Source organism: Drosophila albomicans, chromosome X, assembly GCF_009650485.2.
Source record: "Drosophila albomicans strain 15112-1751.03 chromosome X, ASM965048v2, whole genome shotgun sequence".
In the NCBI taxonomy this organism is placed as follows: Eukaryota; Metazoa; Arthropoda; class Insecta; order Diptera; family Drosophilidae; genus Drosophila; species Drosophila albomicans.
In genome coordinates this window covers 16410847-16432796 of record NC_047627.2, presented here as the reverse complement: position 1 = coordinate 16432796, position 21950 = coordinate 16410847, and the positions used below count along the sequence as shown (strand labels likewise).

Sequence of the window (21950 nt, the reverse complement as noted above, 5' to 3'; positions counted from 1 at the left end):
AAGACAGTTTAAGACCCCGATTGCAAATTATTGCAATTGCAACTGCCGTTTAACTCGGGTTTAGTGTCGCAATTCCGCATTTGATTAATGGATAAGATGATAAGAATTGAGTATTAAATTTGTTAATATATACAATTGTAAAAGTTATTTCTATAGATTTGAATTGATTGTGCTTGTTTGAAATATGATTCTGTAAAACTTTCATGTTTTTCTATATTGAATTTGTTATTTCCTATTTGAATTTCTTAATTTTTGTAATATTTGCAATCAGCTTAAAATGTTGATATGTTTTTACCGTTCTCTCTCTCTCTCTCTCTTTATCTCTCTCATCGCACTACCGCTGGCTCTCTTGTGAGAGGCTAATGTGCCTTTCTATGCGCTTCTCACAGCAATTGCTCTTTCGGTTGTCGGTCGCATTGCTGCGGCTGCTCTTGTGGCTGCTTGTTGATGTTGCCAGTTAGTGTGCCAGCTGTCTCTTGCCTCTTGTCTCTTCTGCTTGTGCTTGTGCTATGCATGCACTCAGCTAAGTAGTGCACATTGCTCGCTCATGTGCCACATTGCATTTGTTGCCCCAGGCCGTGGCATTTGTTGTTGTCGCTGCTGCCGCTGTTGTTGGTTTATTTATATATTTTTCTTTTTGGGTTACCTGGCCACAGTTCAGAGCCAAAGCAGCAAACCAACAAATGACTGCTGCAGCGCAATCTGCACAGAATCTAAGCTCACGACAACAACAACAACAACAACAACTCGACTGACTATGACAACAACGAGCAGCAGAGCAATCCTTGAACTTTTCGCATTTCCAATATGCATACAGGCGAGCACAAACCGTTAGCTCAAAGCGTTGCTTTAGCGGCTCATGACAGCTGTTTGCCGAGGGCCCAGGGCTGCATCTGCCTCTGCAGTTGCCTTTCATTAACATGCAGTGTGCCACAGTGACGGCGACGGCGACGCGACTATGACGATGGCCAGGATGTGCAGCTAAGGATGGAGGACGACGACGACGACGGTTGCTGACGGCCATCAAATGCATAAATTCCACATGCAAATCGCTGGGCACAATGTGGGTGGTTTTGGGTTGCGCTGTGTTTGCTGCTGTTGCTGCTGCTGCTTTGTACCTCTTTTTTCTATAAGGTTTTCTTTGTTGCTGTTGTTGGGTCTCTGTGTGTGTGTGTGTTGCCTACATTTTCATTTTCAAAGTAAGAACTCTTACAAAGCAACGGCGCAGTGAAAGGAAAACAGCCGATGTCAAATAGCCGACTGCTCCAAGAAGCAACAACAGCCAACAGCTAACAACCAACAGACGACAGCAACAACAGCAACAGCAACAGCAAATATAACAGCAGCCAAAACCGACAAGCAACAAGCAACAACCAACAAAATGGCCACCCGTGGCGACGGCCTACAAAGTGTGCGCAGCAACAATGACAGCTAAACAAATTCTCTTGGCATACCCTACACTTATATAGGCCATCGGGTATGTCTAACTAAGAGACATAAAAGGAGTTTAAATTTCAAAAATATGTTAGTAGCAGTTACAATGAAATATTTATGAGAAAAAGCAGCGCGAATATCAAGACTATTTGATAGCTAAAATTATTACTTTATTTCCTTGGCAAAGAACGTTTTAAAAGTGAAGCTAAAAGCTGTTTCGATCTAAAATTTCTATAAGTCTAGGAATTATTAACACATGAATTAAAATGTTAGGTAAACAATTAAATATAATTCTTTACTATTTTAAACCTGAAACTATTTTAATTTAGAGAGCATATATTCAAAGATCTGCAGCTACGTAAAATAATATGCAAAAATATATATTACAATTAAAACACTCCATAGTTCTATAATTTGGTAATAATGTACTCAAAATATATTACAATTGAAACACTGATTGCTTTACTTTTCCCAGCTGCCCCCAGAGTAACTTTCTGTCGTGCATGTTGTGTAATATTTAAGCAACTTTGATGCTGTTTGTTGCCTTGCTGCGAGCGACAGGTGACAGTTTCACACTTTTCATTGTTTGCATTGACGAGTTTGCTTACATAATGCAGCAGCAGCGCTACGTTATTTGCTTACGTTACATGCGGCCGGTTACGTATGCTTACGTAGCTAACATACACACTATATAGTATAATGCTTAAAGCATATCTTTTGATTTTACATAAGTTTGAAGCTTGCTTGCATTGAGCACCTACTATTGACTTTTTGCCGGCACATTAAGCGTGCGCGTTGAACGTTGCTCGGTTGCATGGAACGCGGCATGCGGCATGTGCAAGGTTGTCTTCTATCAGAAATTGATGCGCCACAATTTTCTGGCTGTCTGCAATGAGCTTGAGCAGAGCTAAACTGCTGCTGTTCCTTCTGCTGTCTGTCTCTCAAAATGACTGACTGACTGACGGACTGACTCGACTGTCTGGTTGTCTGTCTGTCTGTCCATCTGACTCTCTCTCGCTCTTTCGCTGGCGTTGTCAGCGCGTCTTGACAATTTCGGCAATGTGCGTTGAAGCATGCCACAACGTTGACGTCGACGTCGACGTCGCGTTGCAGCATCCTTGGCGCATTGCAATCAAAGTCAGCGCAGTGACTGACAGCGGGACGAACTTACAGATACGCCGCTTTACGTTCTGTGCATGTCATTCAAATGCTGTTGACAACTCACAAGACGACGACGACGACGTCTTTGCAACTGCCTCTGTCTCTGATTCCGTTGCAACAACAGCAACACCAACAACAACTGAGTGGCTGCCGCTTTGGGGATGCCAACCAGCTTTTGACTGCTTCCTTATGTTGTTAGCAGAAACGTGACAAGAAAATCAAACACGCAAAAATCTGCGACAACAACAACATTCGACTGCTGTTGCCGCCTTATGCCCATGATAACACTACTATATACTATATATACATATATATATATATATATATATATAAATATATGTGTGTAGTTGTGCCAGGACTTAGGGCAACACAGTCAGCCACAAAACAAACCACAGCAAGCAAAAGGAAAAAAATTATCTAAACGAAGAAGATGGCAACTAGAGAGAAGAGAGAGAGGGAAACAGTGGACGACATGTCTTGCAGTTAGTTAGCTGCATGTTTCTGTGGCATGCAGCAGCTCCAACTCCAAAGCCAAAGCTAAACATTTCGTGTCGCATTTATAGACAACGTGCCGCTGTTTTTTTTTTTCTCTCTTCTTCCCTTCTCTTCTGCATGAGCGTGGACTAAACGTTGATTCGCTTTTCGCCAAAATTGTTTCTCAATTCGTTGGCCAGCTCGTTTGCAAAGTCTGGGTGTGTGTGTGTGTGTTGTTGTGGTGTGCCATCTGTAAATTGGCATAATAAGTTGGCAGTCGCCGTTGCCAGATTCCAGGATGAACCGAGCCAAGCATGTGTGTGCGATGCAGATGCAGTTGCTGAGGCAACTGATTGATGTGCTGCTGCTCGAAAGGAGAGTTAAGGAAGTGTGTATGTGTGTGTGTGTGTGTGTGTAACGAGGTGCATGCAACGTCAGCGTTAACATAAGTGAATTACGTGACGCGAGAGAGGTGCAACAATCAGCAACAAGGCAACAAATTAAGGCCAAGACTATCGCGTACGTAACGTATACTTAATATTTATGCGCGCAGGTGGCAAATATTTAAGGATTCATTTAGAGTAGCTAATGCTAAGCGAGATGCAGTCGTTTATCCGCTTACAATGTGGCTAACAACGTGGCTTAAACGCGTATGCAAAATGCCATCGAAACACAATCGTTTAAAGGCCATAAAAGTGCGTGTGTACAACTTGAGCTATATTGTATTTTATCATCTTCGTTTTTTCTTTTTCGATTTTTCCATCGTTTCCTTAACGTGATATTAACATTTTGATTGGCAAGCATTTCCGTTGCGTGTGCGTGAGACTTCCCCAGCAACATGACATAAATATAGTAGCTGCAAATACACACAGATACAGATACAAATACGGTTGCAGATACAGAGACAGATACAGATACAGTAGATACAGCTACTGATAGAAGACAACAAGAGTCGCGCTTGCCTCGCCCAAACATTTGTATTAACGATATTTTCTTTGTCTGTATGTGTGTTGTCAGTGGGCGTAGCCGTAGGGGAGGGGAGGGGAGTTGAGGGGAGGCGGCGCAGTTTGCGCAATTTATATGGCGACTTTTTGTGCAGTTTTCAATTTGCATTTTTTTTTTTTGGCCAGCGACAGACGCCCGTTTCATGTCTTTTGACAATTTGCCGCATTGTTTGTTAATTGTTATACATTTTAAATCACTGACAACGATTGCAATGGTCGTTGTTGTTGCTGGGTGTTTTATTGTTGCTGCTACTGGAATTTATGAGATACTCGCCTATAATTCTTTACTTCTTTTTTCGTTGTTTTTGGTATTCGGCTGCGGTATTCGTGTCTGTACTTGAACAAATAATCGACTGATTACTCGATAGCTTTTTCATTGGAATGGAGATTCAAAAATCCAACTGTCAAATGCAGCAAAGAGGGAAAAAGAACCTTTTTTTTATATACGAGTTTGTAATTGCATTATTTATAATTAAATTTGACACAGAGTGTAATGTATCCGGCAGCTGTCGACGCAGAGACATCAAGTCAAAAGATATAGATAGCAAATTTCATTTGCCAAAAAAAAATGAGAGGAAAGCAACAACAACAACATGAATACAAAAAAAAAGAAGTAAAGCGAAAATCAACTTTGGCGACATAACGAAGAATCATTTGCTATCAATCGAAAAGCAAAAAGCTGCAGGGGGCAAATCGAAATGCCAACGAGGGAGAAGGAAAATAGAGAGCAAAAGAGAGAGAGAGAGGAGGAGCGGGGAGAAGTTTAAAACGAACTTCTCACGACTTTGGCACGCACACGTACGCAAATAAAAGGATGTGATGCGAATTAAAAACGCAAGCTGCGGATACGGATACAGCATGAGATACAGCTCGAGATACAGATACAGTTAAAGATATGGATGCAAACATATGTACGTAGACAGTTAGATAGCTATGTGTGTGTGAATATGTTAAGCTGTTGTGCGTAGACGCATCCGTCAGATACATATGTATCTGTATCTGTATCTGTATGTGTGTAAGAAACGGTGGCACGCACGCTACTTAAGTTCATTTGCGCCACTTTGCGCCTGTGCATTTTAAGTGTGTGCGACTTTTTTAATAAAAAAAAAAAAATAGAAGAAGAAAAAAATCGCGTCGCCTTCACTTCAGCTCCAGTGAACTAGAAAGTTATGTTTGTGCGAGTGCAAGTGTGAGTGTGAGCGAGTGTTAGAGCTGTAGCTGTCAGCTACAGATGTAACTCAGTCGTTAAACGGCTGCTGCGTTTGTCCAATCCACAAACGGTTCACTGTGCCACTTCAGCGAAAGAGGCAAAAGAAGCAAGAAGGCAAGCCAACAATTCCCCATTCTTGTATTCTCTGCTTTGGCCAAACGATTCTTTAGATGAAATATATGTACATATGTAGATAAGTGAATAGATGAATGAACGATACACACACACACACACACACACACACACACACACACACACACACACACACACACACACTCACATATTTAAGCGGTCATTGCTCATGTGGCTAAGACAATGGCCCAAAAGCTTATTGAAGTCGACAAGCGAATTCATTTCGCCAGAAACTCGCTGAGCTGATCAATAATAATACCACGAACAACAATCGTAATTACGAGATTTTCGTCTCGCAGTTCTATAAATCTTTAATGTCCGCCTCGAGAAAGCAGCCATAAACGTAAACGTAAAAACCAATCAATGTTAGCTGCTGTAAAGCCACCGCACATTGATCGATGATGATCTCTATATAGACTTGATTTCAACAATCTCAGCACAACATTAATGACTCAATCGTAAATTCGAGTTCGAAACTTATTCACAATTTGTGTATGCAAAGAATTTTAATTGCAAACCCAAAAAACGGGTTTTAATTTCGCTGCTCATCATCAGCAGCAGCAACAGCTTCAGCCCCCCCATTAGTTGGAATATATGTATTCATAAAATTTTTGACAAGCATTTATAGAAAATTATGCAAAACGTTTAATTGATTATACCAGCGGAAGCAATAAACTAATAAAGCTAAATTACTGACTGCATTTATTGATTTATCATCGCGCTGATTGTCGAAATATTGTTTTTGGAAAAACGAATGCTAAAATTCCAAGTGCATCACTCTCTCAACATCAACATTCAGCAAGTGCAAAATGTTTCACACGATCTCTCTGTTGGCTCATTTTCGCTTCTTTTGCTCCTTTCCTTATTTTTGCTGGCATCTCTCATTTGGCCTCGAGCACTCGAGCTTTGTGTCTCAAAATAAACAATGAAACGCCTTTGTGTTTTGTATTTGTTGCACAGCTGCACAGCCGCAGCTGCAGCCTGTGGCAGACAGAGCGAGCTCCCTTGTTGGTTTAGTGTTGATGCTGCTGTTTTTGTTGGTTCCCCCATTATAAGCTTTGATTATATGCCACACAGAGCAAACGAGCAAACGATCAACGCAGTTGACTGCGCTTAACTTGCAGTGCAAATTAAATGTGCAAAAAAAAAAAACACAGAGCGAACGATGGGAAGAGAAAATTCTATAAATATTTCTGGCGCGCAGAACAGAAGGCAAAAGGCGTGAGGCAAACACATAACATAGAGGAGGGTCGTCGAGTGTGGTTGTGGTGCTGCAATTTGAGCAATGGGAAACTCTTGTCGAGTTTGTTTCCAATTCTCAGAAAACAGAAAATGCTCAACAATGCCGCCTTGTGACACGCATTTCCTGTGCACTGCAGCGTTCTTGCTTGTTGTTGTTGCGCTGCATTCGAATAGCTAAAGTATCTGCAAGATACACTCTGAGACTCGTTTGGTGGCTTTTGCGCGTGCGCAACACACACACACACACACACACAGCCATACACACACACATTTCCGTTAGGCAAGTGGAGATCAATGGACGCTGCTAATCGAATCTCAAAAACTCGACTGCGAGCTGAGCATTCTTAATTGTTTAAACGCTACCCCGGGACACACGCATACACACATAGAGAGAGAAGAACGCGTCTAGAAAATTGTAAAAGTCATTGACGCTCATTGACCCAATTTGAAAGCGGACTGTGACTCTAAACTCTATGCTGCTTGTGCTGTCCGTCCATTGACGTCTTGTTGTCCGTCCGCCAAATAGTTGAATAAGTAGTTGAATAGTTGGGCATCATTAAAAATGTATTTTTTTTTTTTTGTTCGACGAGTTCTCGTTTTGTTTTCGTTTTTCTCTCTCCAACTCGGTGTCGATTGTCTTTTGGGACGTTTTGGGCGCGACACAGATTGCGGAACACACGCCACAAGCGGCGGCGTCCGAGATCGAACCTGTTTTGCCTAGCAATTTTATATATAGCGATAACAGCCAGCAGCGGCAGCAACACAAGTACAATTCCAGCAGCTGCTGCTGATTTGCTGAATAATTTTTTATGGTAGCCCAAAAACAAAAAAAATATATATACATATGTAAAATAAACAACGAAAAAAAAATGGCATAACCGTAGCGAAGTGACCCAAATTAATGACGTCGCTTAGAACTGTGCTCGAAATATCTAAGCAGCGAGAAAGTCGAGTCGCAAAAGGGATTATATATGTAGTATATAGTAAATGCTAATGCCTGACATGTTCGAAATGGATTTGGGTTAAGTACATTCTCCAGATCAAGCGACATTACTCCCCCTGATTAATGATCGACAGTTTGGGGTCCGCATTTCGACAGCTCCAGTTCGGAGATCAGAATCCATAAACAAGATGAAAAATAGAAACCACAACGAGTAACTGATTGCTATGCTTTCTTTATAACTGTTTCAATGCTTCGAACAATGCTTGATCTAGATTACTAAATGTTTCTCCAAAATTGCTAAATTCACGCGAAGTACATAAATAGAAACTTTAGTAGATTGCTGTCCTCGAAATCTGAACTCTTTCTACAAAAGCGCAAATTGATTGATGAGCAACGCTCTTAATTTGGCTCAATCAATATTTATATTTGGAATATTGTCTATGATAATTGAGTTTATATTGCCATTGCACATGCTGCATAAAGAGATTAAACTGCACCTGTCGCAACATCAGCGTGTACTCTAACATCCAATGAGGTCAACACGAAGTCTGACTCTCACTGCTGAATTAGAACTTGCAGCAAGGGAATCAGCAGCAACAGCAGCAGCAGCAGATTGAAGTTTGCTGCCACAACTGACTGATTGATTTAAAATCTTTGGCCCTAGAGGAAGCTAAAAATAGATGCAGGCGAATGGGGAAATTTAGCAAGTATTCATATATGAAATTTAGTAAAGAAATAATACTATATTTTGTATATTTATCTATGGTATATTTTAAATGTAATGGTATACCGATATACCAAAAGTCAAATGGTATATTAATTTGATAAATTTAAAAAAAAAAAAATATCATATATAGCTTTCGGTATATTTTTGGTATATTAATCTACTCTTGTTCAAAAAGTGGGTAGAGGGTATCTCACAGTCGAGCACACTCGACTGTAACTTTCTTACTTGTTATATTAAATTTAGTAAAGAAATTATACTATATTTTGTATATTTATCTATGGTATATTTCAAATGTAATGGTATACCGATATACCAAATGTCAAATGGTATATTAATTTGATATATTAAAAAAAAAATTAAATGCCATATATAGGTTTCGGTATATTTTTGGTATATTAATCTGCTCTTGTTCAAAACGTGGGTAGAAGGTATCTCACAGTCGAGCACACTCTACTGTAGCTTTCTTACGTGTCTTAAAGCGAAACTTTATGACAACAAATTACAAAATATATTTATATAGCACTACATAAATATGTTGATGACTCCATATGCCCCGAAATGTGGAGCAATTTTTGTGGTCAGGGTATGGCGACTGTTGACTTTCGTTTTGAATGCAGTTCGGATGAGTTGAGTGCAAATCATCAGAGATTTATAACAACTTCAGGCACAGCTACACACACACACACACACAAACACAGAGCGATATAGCACATAGATAGGTAGTCTCTGCATATTTTACGAGACCTGCAGCCAACTCGAGCAGATGTTTGTTGCCAAAAAATATCACAAAAAAATAAAAGGGAAAAACAAAAATACGAGAAGTGAAACGAAACGAAGCCTGTTGAAAGCTTGTTGCAAAATATTTTGTATAATGTTCGCTAACTCTTCAACTGACTGTCTGCATAGATGTGTGAATTTGCGTGTGCTCGTGTGTGTGTGTATTTGAGTGTGTGCATTTTGTGTGTATGTTTGCTGGCAAAGTTTTTGCGGCGCATGCAAATGAAATGGAAAACACTTGAGCAAAAACTCTAAGCTGCTGGAATGCTGCAACCTGGCTTAGGGACTCTGTTCTCCACTTGTCTGTCTGTCTCCGTTTGTATGGAGGTGTTTTTACATTTTGCCTGATTTCGGGTTGTTGCACAAAGTTTTTGATTATGTAAAAATTGCATTAAAGCTGCGGGCGGCAAATGGCAACGGCGACTGCAACGGCAACGGCAAAGAAGGATTTTAAGTGCCTGGCCTCGTTTGTGTGTTGCCTTTGCAAATGGCCAATCCCAGAGGCAGAGAGAGGCAGAGGCAAAGGCAATCATAATAGTGTCTCAGGTGTGCACAGAATACTCGCTAGGGTATTGCACAGTCGAGTGAGTGGCTGCCAGAGAGCAGAGGGCTAACAAACTGTTTAGTGGCCTGCAGGGGATGCTCTGCATGCTGCATGTTGGGTTGGGGAGTGGCCAAAGAAATGAACCGAACAAAAAGAGAGATAGGTGGAGAGAGATGGAGACTTACACAAATGGACAACATGCTCGCAGCTACATACATCAATTGAAAGTGCACAAGAGACTGACAGACAGACAGAGAGACACTCAGACAGCTGGACAAATGGAACGAGTCAAAAATGTCGCCCGTTTGTCTGCGAACTGGTGTGTGTCAGCCTCAATTGTCCATTGTCGTCCATTTGCCACAGACACTGCAATTTGCAGACAAAATTGAGCTATGAATGGAGAGCTGCCTGGTTGCCCAGCTGGCCCAGCTTTTGTTTATGGAGCTCGGTCAAAATGCGCCTCGAGGCAGGTCAGTCGACAGTCGACTCGCACTTGCAACTGAATTGAAGCTCCATCATTGCGAAGTAGCAGCGAGTGTAAAGCTTTTGCAGTGTCATAAATATTACAGGCCCACCAATACACACACACACACACGCACACAGTCAACACCCATCACCCAGCACATCTCCAAGCAGCAGCTAGAACATTACCAGCGGCAACGCCAATTTCATTTCCAACGCCACAGTCACAACGCCAACGCCAACATCGTGCGACAGGCGGCACACACAAAAGATGCAAAGCGTAGATAGACAAACAGATTGTCGCCCCAAGTGCAAGAGTGTCGTGTTAGAGCAAAAATGAGCCAGGCGAGTGCCTGAAGACTGCAGATGGTCTGTGGCTGCTGCTGCTGTTGCTGCTGCTGCCACTGCGATGCGTGCAACTAGCAACCGCAATGTTGTCAATGCAGAGGACAGCAGCCCAAAGGCAAATGTGTAGGTGGGTGGGGGGGTAGACGATAAGCATCAAGCTTAGTAACAAGACTCAATTGAAGACGATTGACCTGGGAAAAGCAAACAACAAGCTTCAAATGCAGCAACAAATATACATATTGCACAATTCTATTTCAATTTTAAATACCAATCAATGAAATTTTTCAAAACAAAATATAACAACATTTATCTATAAGAATTGGCCACAACACAAAATATTGTAGGTCTTTAAAATTTCATATGATACTAATTTAAATTTATCATATATTATGAACATTTAAGCAGTGAAATAACTAGAAAAATATATGAATTTATAATACAAAATATACCTACCTCAATAATAATAAATATGGATGCTGATTGCAATTTAAATTTATATTTCATACAACATCAATTAACTAGTTAATCAACTACAAAAATCTAATAAACTTATAATAAATAATACAACTAGTAAACATATGTCAATATCAATGTAAATTCTAACTAAATTCATATTTTCATATAATAACTGAGCAATTACATAAATTTATAAATTCGCAATACAAAATATACCAAATAAAAATAATTAATTAATAATTTATCTGCAACAGAAAATATTTTAATTGATCAATATTGATTATAAAACCAATTAGAGTTCATATTTCATATTATTTGAAATGACAAGTTGAGCAACTACATAAATTATAATATATACTAGCATCTATGATATTAGACATATTGTTACTGTTAAATATTGCGTATGACATTCATCTTTAATTCAATATAAATTTATATTATATTATCAATAGAAGAATTGAACAATTACATAAATTTATTAAATGAAAGCATATTTATAAAGTGCTTTCTTAGTCGTATTCGATCAACGATATCAGTTTATATAGCGTTCTGTCTTTGCCTTAACAACGTCAGAGTCTAAATCGATTGAATCGATGAATGATGCTAATATTAGAAGAATTTCAATTGATTGCCTCGCAAAAGGCTCGTTCACATTTGTCAGCCTAACCTTTGGATGAACCAACGGCGATAACTGGTCTCAACCCTCCCGCACTTATCGATTAGCCAAATGATTTACAACGGGTATGCAGAGTCGCTCACCCAATACAACACAACACAACACAACACAGCATAGAACACACACACATTTTGTGGCGCGTTCGGATTGTTTTCCATTAGGGAAAAAGGGCAGATGGACGACTGTCGAGTGTCCAAAGGGCCCAAGGGTTCGGGTCTCCTTTGCCCAGCTGTGTGAGAAATATTACACGCAATTTTCAAGTTGACATTTTGCGTCTGGAAACGGAAATGGCAAAACGGTTTTGGCCGTCATATTAAAAATGAATGACGACATTTCATTAGCAGGAGACACAGAGGGAACCAGCGAACGAGAAGCATAAAATGGGCAACGCGCGTCGATAAGAAATGCAAAGCAATTTGCCAAACGCCAGCGTTTGAATTTTAGTTGCGGCAGCCTGAAAGTAGGCAGCAGTTTTTTTATGTATGCATATTGTTCAATGTCGTTTCCTACTTTCATTCTTCTTATTTTAGGCAAACGGAAGTGAGTGAGAGATACTGTTAGAAAGCGAGACAGACGCAATCACAACAACAACAACAACAATGGCACACTCGAAGGTCATACTGAAGATACTGTTCTCGCTGTGCGTCTGGTCGTTTGTCATCATTGGACTGTTCAAGATGCATGGCACAAATCTGGTGCCGCAGGACTATCATCAGGTGCCGCAGGAATATCAACAGCTGCCAATTAACGGACGCAGTCTGCTACAAAAGGACATGCTACGCTATGCGGAAACCACATCAACGACCACCGATCATTTCGATCCCAGCGAGATACTCGTCGACAATCGCACAGGTAAATTGTGAACCAAAAAACATCTTCAAATATGGTACTTTTGCTTATGTTCTATATTCTTTTTACTTTCTACTTTGGCAGCCATGGACGACGATCAGTTGGTGCGCGATGTCGAATCGCGGATACCATCGCTGCCCATTGCATACTGGAGCAAGAACAAGAATTTTCTGCAACAGAAATCATCGACATGCGCCAAATACCCATCGATCTTTGAGTTGGAATTCAACAACATTTACTGGCAAACGTTGCGCACCTCAAACGGTACATTTCAGCTATTTGGCGCCTACTACGACATTCGTCGCACCTCGCTGCTTGGCCCCACTGTGCGCATCTTGGGTATGATCGATCGCATCGAGCCAAAGGTGAAGACCTATTGCCAGTTTTGGTTCGATGGCCAAAAGGAGCCGTTCATTGTGAAGACATTCGAGTACAAGTACATTTGGTACAACAAATGGGGCAACTACAAGCAGGGCATCTATCAGCCATATTTGATTGCCTGCCAGATACCCAAACCCTTCCACGGCGTCGTTCCCAGTTCGGTGTCGATGGTGGAGAAGGAATGCGACACGGCAACCAACAATTTGCGTGTGATCTACAATCGGCCACCGGATGATCAGAAAAAGGGATTCGCGGTGTGTGTGAAAGGTTTGGATTTCCTCTACGATGATTTGAGTGTGCGACTAATTGAATGGATCGAAATGCTCAACATTTTGGGGCGGACAAGATCTATTTCTATAATTTGCAAGTGCATCCGAATATCACCAAAGTGCTCAGTCATTACGAGCAGGAGGGCAAAGTGCAAGTGATTCCATTGACATTGCCGGGCGGTCAGCCAAATGTGCCTGGATTTCAGCATTTGTATTTGACCAAGAAAACGAATCACAAGCGACAGAACGAGGTGATACCCTACAATGATTGCCTGTACAAGAATCTCTATTTGTACAATTATATTGCGCTGCTCGACATCGATGAGGTGATCATGCCCAAAGGCAATTCGGTGCTGTGGTCCGAGCTGATGGACAAAGTGCGTCCCGAATCGTTGAAAATCAAACCCGATGGCTATCACAGCTACAATTTCCGCAACGTCTACTTCCTCGACGATCAGCAGCACGAGCACGGCTGGCACAAGGATATACCCAAGTATATGCATATGCTGCAGCATGTGCATCGGGCCAAGAACTACACGAAACCCAATCAGTATGTGAAATGCTTCCATGATCCCGAACGTGTCCTCACGCTCCACAATCATTTTCCGTTGAGCTGTTTGGGCGGCGTATGCAAATCGTATCCGGTCGATACACAGGACGCACAGCTGCAGCATTATCGCGCCGATTGCGTCAAGACGCTGAAGAAGAGCTGCGAAGAGTATCGCGAGAATTCGGTGGAGGACAAAACGATTTGGAAGTACAAGGATGAGTTAATTAGACGCACGATTAAAACGCTCGAGACGTTGGGTTTCTTTAGGCGCAGCGGCGGCCCTGGCTTTGGGGGCAGCAGCAGCGGCTTGGGCGGTGGCGCCACAACGCACTCGACGGAACGGTGATTCACACTGCTCGGCGGCTGGTCATGGCCATGGCAACCACCGTCGGTTCCGTTTGTGGATCCAGCGGTAGCGGCAGCCGGCGGCAATCTGGGCAACGAGGAGTTTTTCGTCTAGTGAGCGAGCTGGTAAAAAAAAAAGACGACAGCTCGACGAGAGGTGGAACTAGAGAGCGATAGAGTTAAGGTTTGAGGGCGATTTCCTTGCCACATCACAAAAAACAAAGCAAGTCAAACACAAACAAATCAAATCGAAAGAAAAACACAAAAAAAAGTAAAGAAATGAAAATAACACTTGAACCCGTCCCCGCCCCTCTTAGCATAGAACTCGATTTGTTCAGTTTTTGTATTATAGGAAAAGAGTGTTTGTTTTTTTTTTTTATTATTTCATCTTCTTTTACCTTAACGATTATTATGATTTTTGTAGTATTCCTACCATATAAATATTTAATTAGTTATTTTTCTATGTACACTTACTTATCATATGCCTGTATCAACAACTATTATCTATACATACAACAAAACATACATATATATCTACTATATATATACCATATATATATATAAATACGCACTTGGCTAGTGTATAAAACAAAAATGAAACAAGAGAAGCGAATGAAAACACTTTTGAAATTGTGCCTTCAACTTTAAATTGTAATTTTAGGGTTTTAAAGGCAGCGACTATCACATCAAGGTGTCGGAAAAGCTGCACTGAACAAAGCACTGTACTATACAGAGATACACACATACTTTCACACTCACTCACACACACATTTAATCATACTATAAATATAGACATTTAAAATCGTTTATATGCAGTTAGTTGTATGTAAGAATTCTTCACAAAAGACGTTACAAATTACAAGCCTTCTCCTCCCACTCTCTCTTTCTCTCTCTTTGAGTAATGGGAAAAGATAATGGAAAGCACACTCATATACACAAACACACACACACACATACACTGACACACATTGAAGATAAAGATAACAAAAAAAAAAAAAACCTATACTAAGTTCAAGACTGATGATGTTTATTATATAATAATTAGATACAATTGCAAGAAATGAAACAAACAAAACTCGTGTGAAATTGAAACAAATTTTAAAAATTTATTTCAACACTGTGCGAAAGCCAAGCAAATTTCAATTGATATTATCGATTAGTTAGAATTGTTGTGGATTGCACTGCAATTAACTAAAATAAACAAAATATGGGGAAGAAAAATCAAACAAAAAAACATACAAAAAAAAACCAAACACAAAGCCACTTCTAACTGTACTTAGCTAACGAATATCATTAAATGCTAAGCAATAAAAATAATAAATTGTCAACACAAAACAAAACAAAAAAACAACTGTAAATAGCTAAATTGTTTAAAATCAAAAAAAGGCATAATAATAATTATATATATAAATATATGAGTATGTTAAACAAAAACATAAAAAGAAAGAAAAAAAAACATTAAAATTATATTGTAATAAATATCGAAACCAATCAGTTGCATCTACTAAATGTTGCAAGCTGCTCAATCAAACTATGTTTCAACTATTCACAATTTCCTTATAACTATTTTTTAAAGTTTTTTTTTTATGTTTCGTCCTGTTCAATTCTGTCCTATAAATATAAGTTATGCATAGTTCGTTCTTTGTGTTTTGTATATAAATTGAAGCAACTGATAAAATATATGTATGTATATCTATTTTTTGTACTCAATTTTCTAATCATTTCCTTATCAACACAATTTATTTTTATAATTATTTTAGCAGCTTAGTCAAATTGTTGGTATGAGATGAAAAAGTAAAACAAAAAACAAAACAAAAATGAAACAAAACGAAAGTTGTTTAGATTTTGCATAAGCGTTGATTTTTGATGAGATGATGTCTAACAAACAGGTTGCAGATACTTAAACACTATTGCACTAGATCACATGGATCTTCGAAAGCAGATCTATCATTAAATTTAATTACTTATATATGCATGGAAATATAGGTATACACTTACATATATAATATATATAATTATAATTATATATAGATATATAAATGTATTAATGTTAGTTGATAATTATATGATGGAACCCGAACCCATTTTTTTTTTGCCTAGCTAATAATAATTGATATGAAAACAAGTGATTGAAAAATAAAAATTTTAAAAATTGTAACTCGTTTATTTATTTTTATTTGTTCTTCTATAACAAAAGTTGTAAGTAATAAATAATAAATCAGCTTTGTGGAAGCATTTGCATCTCATTAGGTAAAAAGGTACTTAAAGTTCTTAAGCTCTTTGCGTGAGCTTCGTTTCGAGTCTTAGCCTTAAATATCTACCTATTAATGTGCATACTTGAAGGAGCTTAAAAAACAATCCGGGCATTAGTAACCCAATCCCTTCTCCTTTCAGTCTCAGTCGGCAGATATTTAATCGCGCTGGTGTCGCTTTCATTTAAGTAACCGGATGAGCTCTTTAGATGGCAACCCCTTTGACTCCACTCTACTCTGTGCATTGACAGACTAATTGCCGCCGTTAGCTTAAAGTCTGTGATTTCAGATTGCACTCGCACTCGGACGAAAAATTTTGCCTGAATTCAGGCATGCAAACAAAATACGAAACAGAAGCAGAGGCACATGCACACGCTCACTTAAAGAGAACCCAAGAGTTTCTTCCACTTGAATGGTTGGCTCCAACCCAACAACATCAGGGGGAAGGGGCCAGCTTGGCATCCTTTTTGCTTACGCGCGCTTCGTCCAGTGTGGCGCAGAGAGACGTGAGATATAAAACTTCTAAGAATGTAAACAACAAAAGCATTTATTCTGGAGCATAAATGAATCCACTTACGCACAACTTGGCGGCGGGAACGCGCAGTCAGTGCGAAACAAAAACAAGGAATACCTTAAGCCACACATACACACACATACACATACACACACACACACGCAGACAGAGAGAAAAGTTGTGCACATCATCAGGAAGCGTCGGAAGGAAGTCAAGTAAAAAGTAAAGTTACAGGGTACGAAGCTGGTCGGTGTTTTCTTTCGACAGTGGGGGCACGACGGCAACCAAGGAGCCAAAGAAATTTGTATAAACGCAACTTAAGTGAGCATTAAACACGCTTCACTCGCCAGGAGGACTCGAGTCCTTTTTTTAGGGGGATGGGCGATGCCATGGGAAGAAGAAGAAGACGGCAACGTTTGGGCGCTTAACTTGGTTAATAAACATTACCAACACCACAAAAACCATTTACGTGAACTATTAAAATTCCGCAGCATTTTAGTTGCCTTTGCCTTGTTTCACGATTATGTTTATTTATATGGCCACACACACACAGACTCCCTTTCGGTGAGTCCTTGCCATAGAGATGAGAAGGCAAGCAACCCATTCGCTTCGGTTTTTGGGTTCGGTTTTGCATGTGCGTCAGTCAGTCTCAGTCGTTAAGTGAAATCTCATCGCTGCATGATGAGGCAGGTTTAAGTACGCACGCATAAGTCTATATATCCTTCTTCATATCCTTTTATGAATATGTACCTATTAAACTGCTTCGTGCCCCGTCTATCTAACACACCTCCAGCTCTCTCTCTCTTTGAGTTTATGGTCCATGATTTTGGCCTCATTTTGTTGGCGAATTACACACCTCTGTCCATATCAGATCCTCTCAGCTACTTACTATATATTTATATGCACATCAGCAAATAGCACATTAATTATTGATAATATTATTTAGTGCGGTTCACTTGCTAAAACTTTTTGACAAAAAACTGTCCAACAAAATGTGGCCAACTAATTAAAATCTACTCTACTATATAGTGTGGAATCGGCGCTAGCTATTTATACATAATGTATGTGCATAAATCCAGACATTAAGCGCTTTGGCTTAAAAACTATGCAACATTAAAATGTGCAATTACGATGCAATTTCCATATACTATATACGAGTACATACATATTTCCATGTGTGTGTGTGTGTGGTATTATGTTCGAGAGCCCAGCGGGAAACTATGGAAATGCTGCTTCTTGACCATTGCTTTATTTTAGAGTTGACCGGAGGCAATTAAAAATACATTTTCATTTTGCTCTTTGAGTACGTCAGAAAAACGTTCAGAATTTGAAGACGCCGAGTATATGAATACATTTTCACTTCAGCTGGTTTTCTGCAACTCAATTGTATTAAATAACGAAATCCTCACAATATGGCAAACATAGTTATTTGTATTATATTATATTTCTTAAAGTTAAGCAAGAATTTAATAATAAAAGCTGAATATCATACATTAAATTAAGTTTTAATTCAACTAAATTCAACAGTTTTAAGCACGAGTTCTACATTTATTTAAAAAGACAATCCATACCAGCATATGTTAGTTGTTAATTAAAACAAAGATTGCGTATAAATATGGCGTTAATGGCGTTTTTCACACTGCATAAATTGTGGGTAATAAATCATTTTGCGCTTCTGCTCAGTTGGCAGGTTTTTTTATACAAAAACAAAAACACTTACTTATTTAACATAGTAGTAGTTGATTTTGTCCTCTATGATATATTTGAATGTACTACAATATCAATATGCCGAATATAGCCTTTGGTATTCTTTATCTAATGGATAACGGGTATCTCACCGTCGAGCACACTCGATTGTAGAGAAACGCTTTCTCTTTTTTTGTTGTATGCAGAAAGAATTTACTTTTGAAGTTCATTATTTTTTGAGCCAATTGAAATTTTCAGAAAAGGAGCGAAAGCTTTAAAACTTGACTCAGTTTTAATATTTATTTCATGGGTGTTGTTGTAACCGCATTCACATGCTGAGCTAACCTAATCAAAACTGTACAAGTTTTGCAGCATCAATTATGTATTTCATTTTCATTTTCATTTTCGCTTGCATTCAACTGTGCGCAAAGGTTTGATTTTAGGTGGCAAGCCAATCAACGTGCCAGTTAAAAACGGAAACTGCCAGTTAAACATTCAGCATGTTGGTCATAAGGATATACGTATACGTAATACGTATGTGTAAGGCTGCTCATAATTATGACACACACACACACACACACACACATACATACTAACAGCTGCATATTGCGTGTGGTGCTTGATTTTTGGCAGCGCATAATACGCTTCTCTCTCTCTCTCTCTCTCTTTCGCTCTTTCGCTCTGTGTGTAACTGACCAAACAGCAAATGCTAATTGCATGTAAGTGTAGTAGTACACACACGCACACATATGCATATAATTGTGTGTGTGTGTGTGTATGTAAAAGGCAATGTGCATGCAAGTCGCGGCCTCAAACGTGGCTGCGTTTCGAATGCCTGCCGTCAATTCAAGTGGTTAACCCTACACTCATACTCACACACACACACACACACCCACACACCCATACATTCGTTCAATATTATGGCTCGCAATCTAATTAACCACACTGAGAGAAAGAGCAGGCAAGTGGAATTCAACCCGTCTAGTAACGTCTGATGCCTAATTCGTGCTACCAATATTTGCCACTCATTTCAGCCGCCACAGCATACGAGTTAAGTAGTCCTCAATTGCCTCTATGTGTGTGCCTGTGTGCCTGTGTGTGTGTGTGGGCGTATTCACATTTCCTTTGCATGTGTGAGAGAGATGGAGCCCACACATATGTACATACATACAGGCACAGACGATGCTTAATTGAGAACGGAATTCAGCGCTAATTTAATTCGTTTTGCCAGCCTTTGTGTCGTATACTCAATGTTCGGTGCTTGACTGGACTGTCCTTGTGGCCAGAGATTGGCTGTTTAGTGGATTTAAAGAGCTTATCCTTAACCAGGCAGTCAGGCAACGTCACAGTGACACAGTTTTTAGCCTTTTTCAGCCCAGGCTGTGTCAGGTCCTTGGCTGTCGATTAGTCAATTATAGACAAATGGCCGGGGAGTTGAGCGCGGCCACGGCGCAATGTAAACAAGCCATCAATAGCAACGACAACGACAACGACGTCGGTTGAGCAGACTATTTGTATGTGTACAGCAGCGAAGAAACTGCCACAGAGAAAAAAAACAACCAAAAGCGAATAACGAATAACGAAACAACTGAAGCAAAGTAACAGCGAAACAGCGCAGAGAGAAATGGCCACAGCAAAAGAAAGGGGCCAGAGTGTGGACTCCTCCAGCCCGGTGTGGATGAGATAAAAGAATTATGCATAAGCAGCGGGGCACACACACAAAAGGCACAAGCAGCCCACAACGCTGGGCACCCTGGGGCACAATGGACTGGCAACTGGCAACTGGCAACTGAGGCAGCAGCAAACCAAAGTGTGCCGAGCACGAAACGGAAACCACAAAACACTGCAGAAATTTCAAAAGGAATACCAGTAAAAAGTGCAGATAGAAACGATGTACAAACTCAAGTTGCTCAGTCGCCTGCTTGAATACTCTAGAAGAAGCTGTGAGAATTTATTTGTTAACTTCAAAATGTATTTATAATATTATATATTAGAATAGAGAATCTAATTCAAACTAACTAACTTAAAGCAATATCACTAGAACACCATTTCAAAGCAGTTCAAAGTTTTACTAAAATTATATTTAATTTGTGCTTTGCATAATGAATGAAGCAAAAGTGATAAAACTATATTATAAAATAAATATTTCATAAAAATTAAAACTTAATTAAATAAACAATCTAATTCAAAAATATCACTACTATTAAGAATATCAATTAAAATAAACTTTTAAATAATTTTAAGCACCTTCTAGTGTTAATTTAAATGAAATAGGAAAACTTAGCTGCTTTACTACAAAAACTATTATTTCCAAATTTTACTGTACTAAAAAATTAAACAAAACTTTAAATTTGTACTTAAAGAGAAAAATAAAACAATAGTAAATATTAAAAACAAACTTGCCAAATTTTGAATTCTAATTTGAAATTGCACGAAATAGTAAGCATTACATTTTTGTTTCTCTCTTTAGATAGCTTCGACATTACCCCATCGAAAGTTAGAGTATTTCCGCAGGTACATAATAATGGCAATATCTGAATATGTATAGCTTTTATTAAATTTGATTGTTATACGAATAATACATGCCATAACAACCACAATCACATTTCGCTTGCCAAGCTAACTAGATTGCAGCGCTGAGACTTCACGGAGAGCGGCGGATCATTACAACAACTTGCTTTTATGAATTCATTTGCTGCAGTTGAAACTTTAAGCTCAACTTTTGCATTAGTTGATTAAGTAGATGGAAGTATGCAGTCTAAGAATGTGTTTAATTCAAATTCTGTTAGCCTTAAATCACCTGCTGCAATCAGTTTGGAAAAGCTCGTCACGAAATCTATTCTTGTATCTCATTAGAGAGTCAGCAGAGAGAGCTCGATTCAATATTGAGCCAAATAGAGTTAGGTGTGCGGCTCAGCTCATTCATGTGGTTAGCAACCGACCAGCGTTACCTTTAAATAGATAGATAGGCAGATGGATACACATACACACACACATACAAATACAGACACACACTCGCACAGAGAAAGACAAAAACATCTAGATACATTTGCAACGTAGCTGTCGTCCAAGTTTCCTTTTGCTGTGAAACAAATCCCAAACGGATATCGAGAAAAACAGTTTGGTGTCGGCCATTTGTTTAGATCTGGACCACGGCTAACCAAGAGTTGAAAGGGGGGGGGGGGCGAAGAGGGGATAGGCAGGCGAGGAGGCACGCGGATGCAACTGGAATACTGTTGGGCACATTGGCATTGGGTGCTTAGCGTCAACGTTAAGAGATAAACAAAAGTTTTGCAGCCATTGAATGTGCGACTAGTACAAGGACTACTTCTACTACTACTACTACTATGAGAGTGGAGGCTGCAACTGAAGCTGAATCTGAATGGGTCGGGATATAGTCGGAACAACAAAAAGATGCCGAAAGAATGCAAAAGTTTAAATTGTGTCTGTGCCACAGGAACAAGAACAACCTGGTTCCCGGCTATGTGCAAGCAATGTAAGCAAAGAGCCAGGC

The 21950-nt window shown here is 39.5% G+C and overlaps 1 protein-coding gene across 1 annotated transcript in view; it reads left to right on the top strand.

Moving 5' to 3' along the window:
- LOC117578284 (uncharacterized) overlaps window positions 1-15335 on the top strand; it is a 99534-nt gene extending 84199 nt beyond the window's left edge. Inside the window, 3 exon segments of the mRNA XM_034263725.2 lie at window positions 12121-12442; window positions 12524-13150; window positions 13153-15335. Of these exon segments, the coding sequence (XP_034119616.2) occupies window positions 12190-12442; window positions 12524-13150; window positions 13153-14099 (1827 nt within the window). The 5' untranslated portion in view covers window positions 12121-12189 and the 3' untranslated portion in view covers window positions 14100-15335.
- Window positions 15336-21950: the final 6615 nt, after the last annotated feature.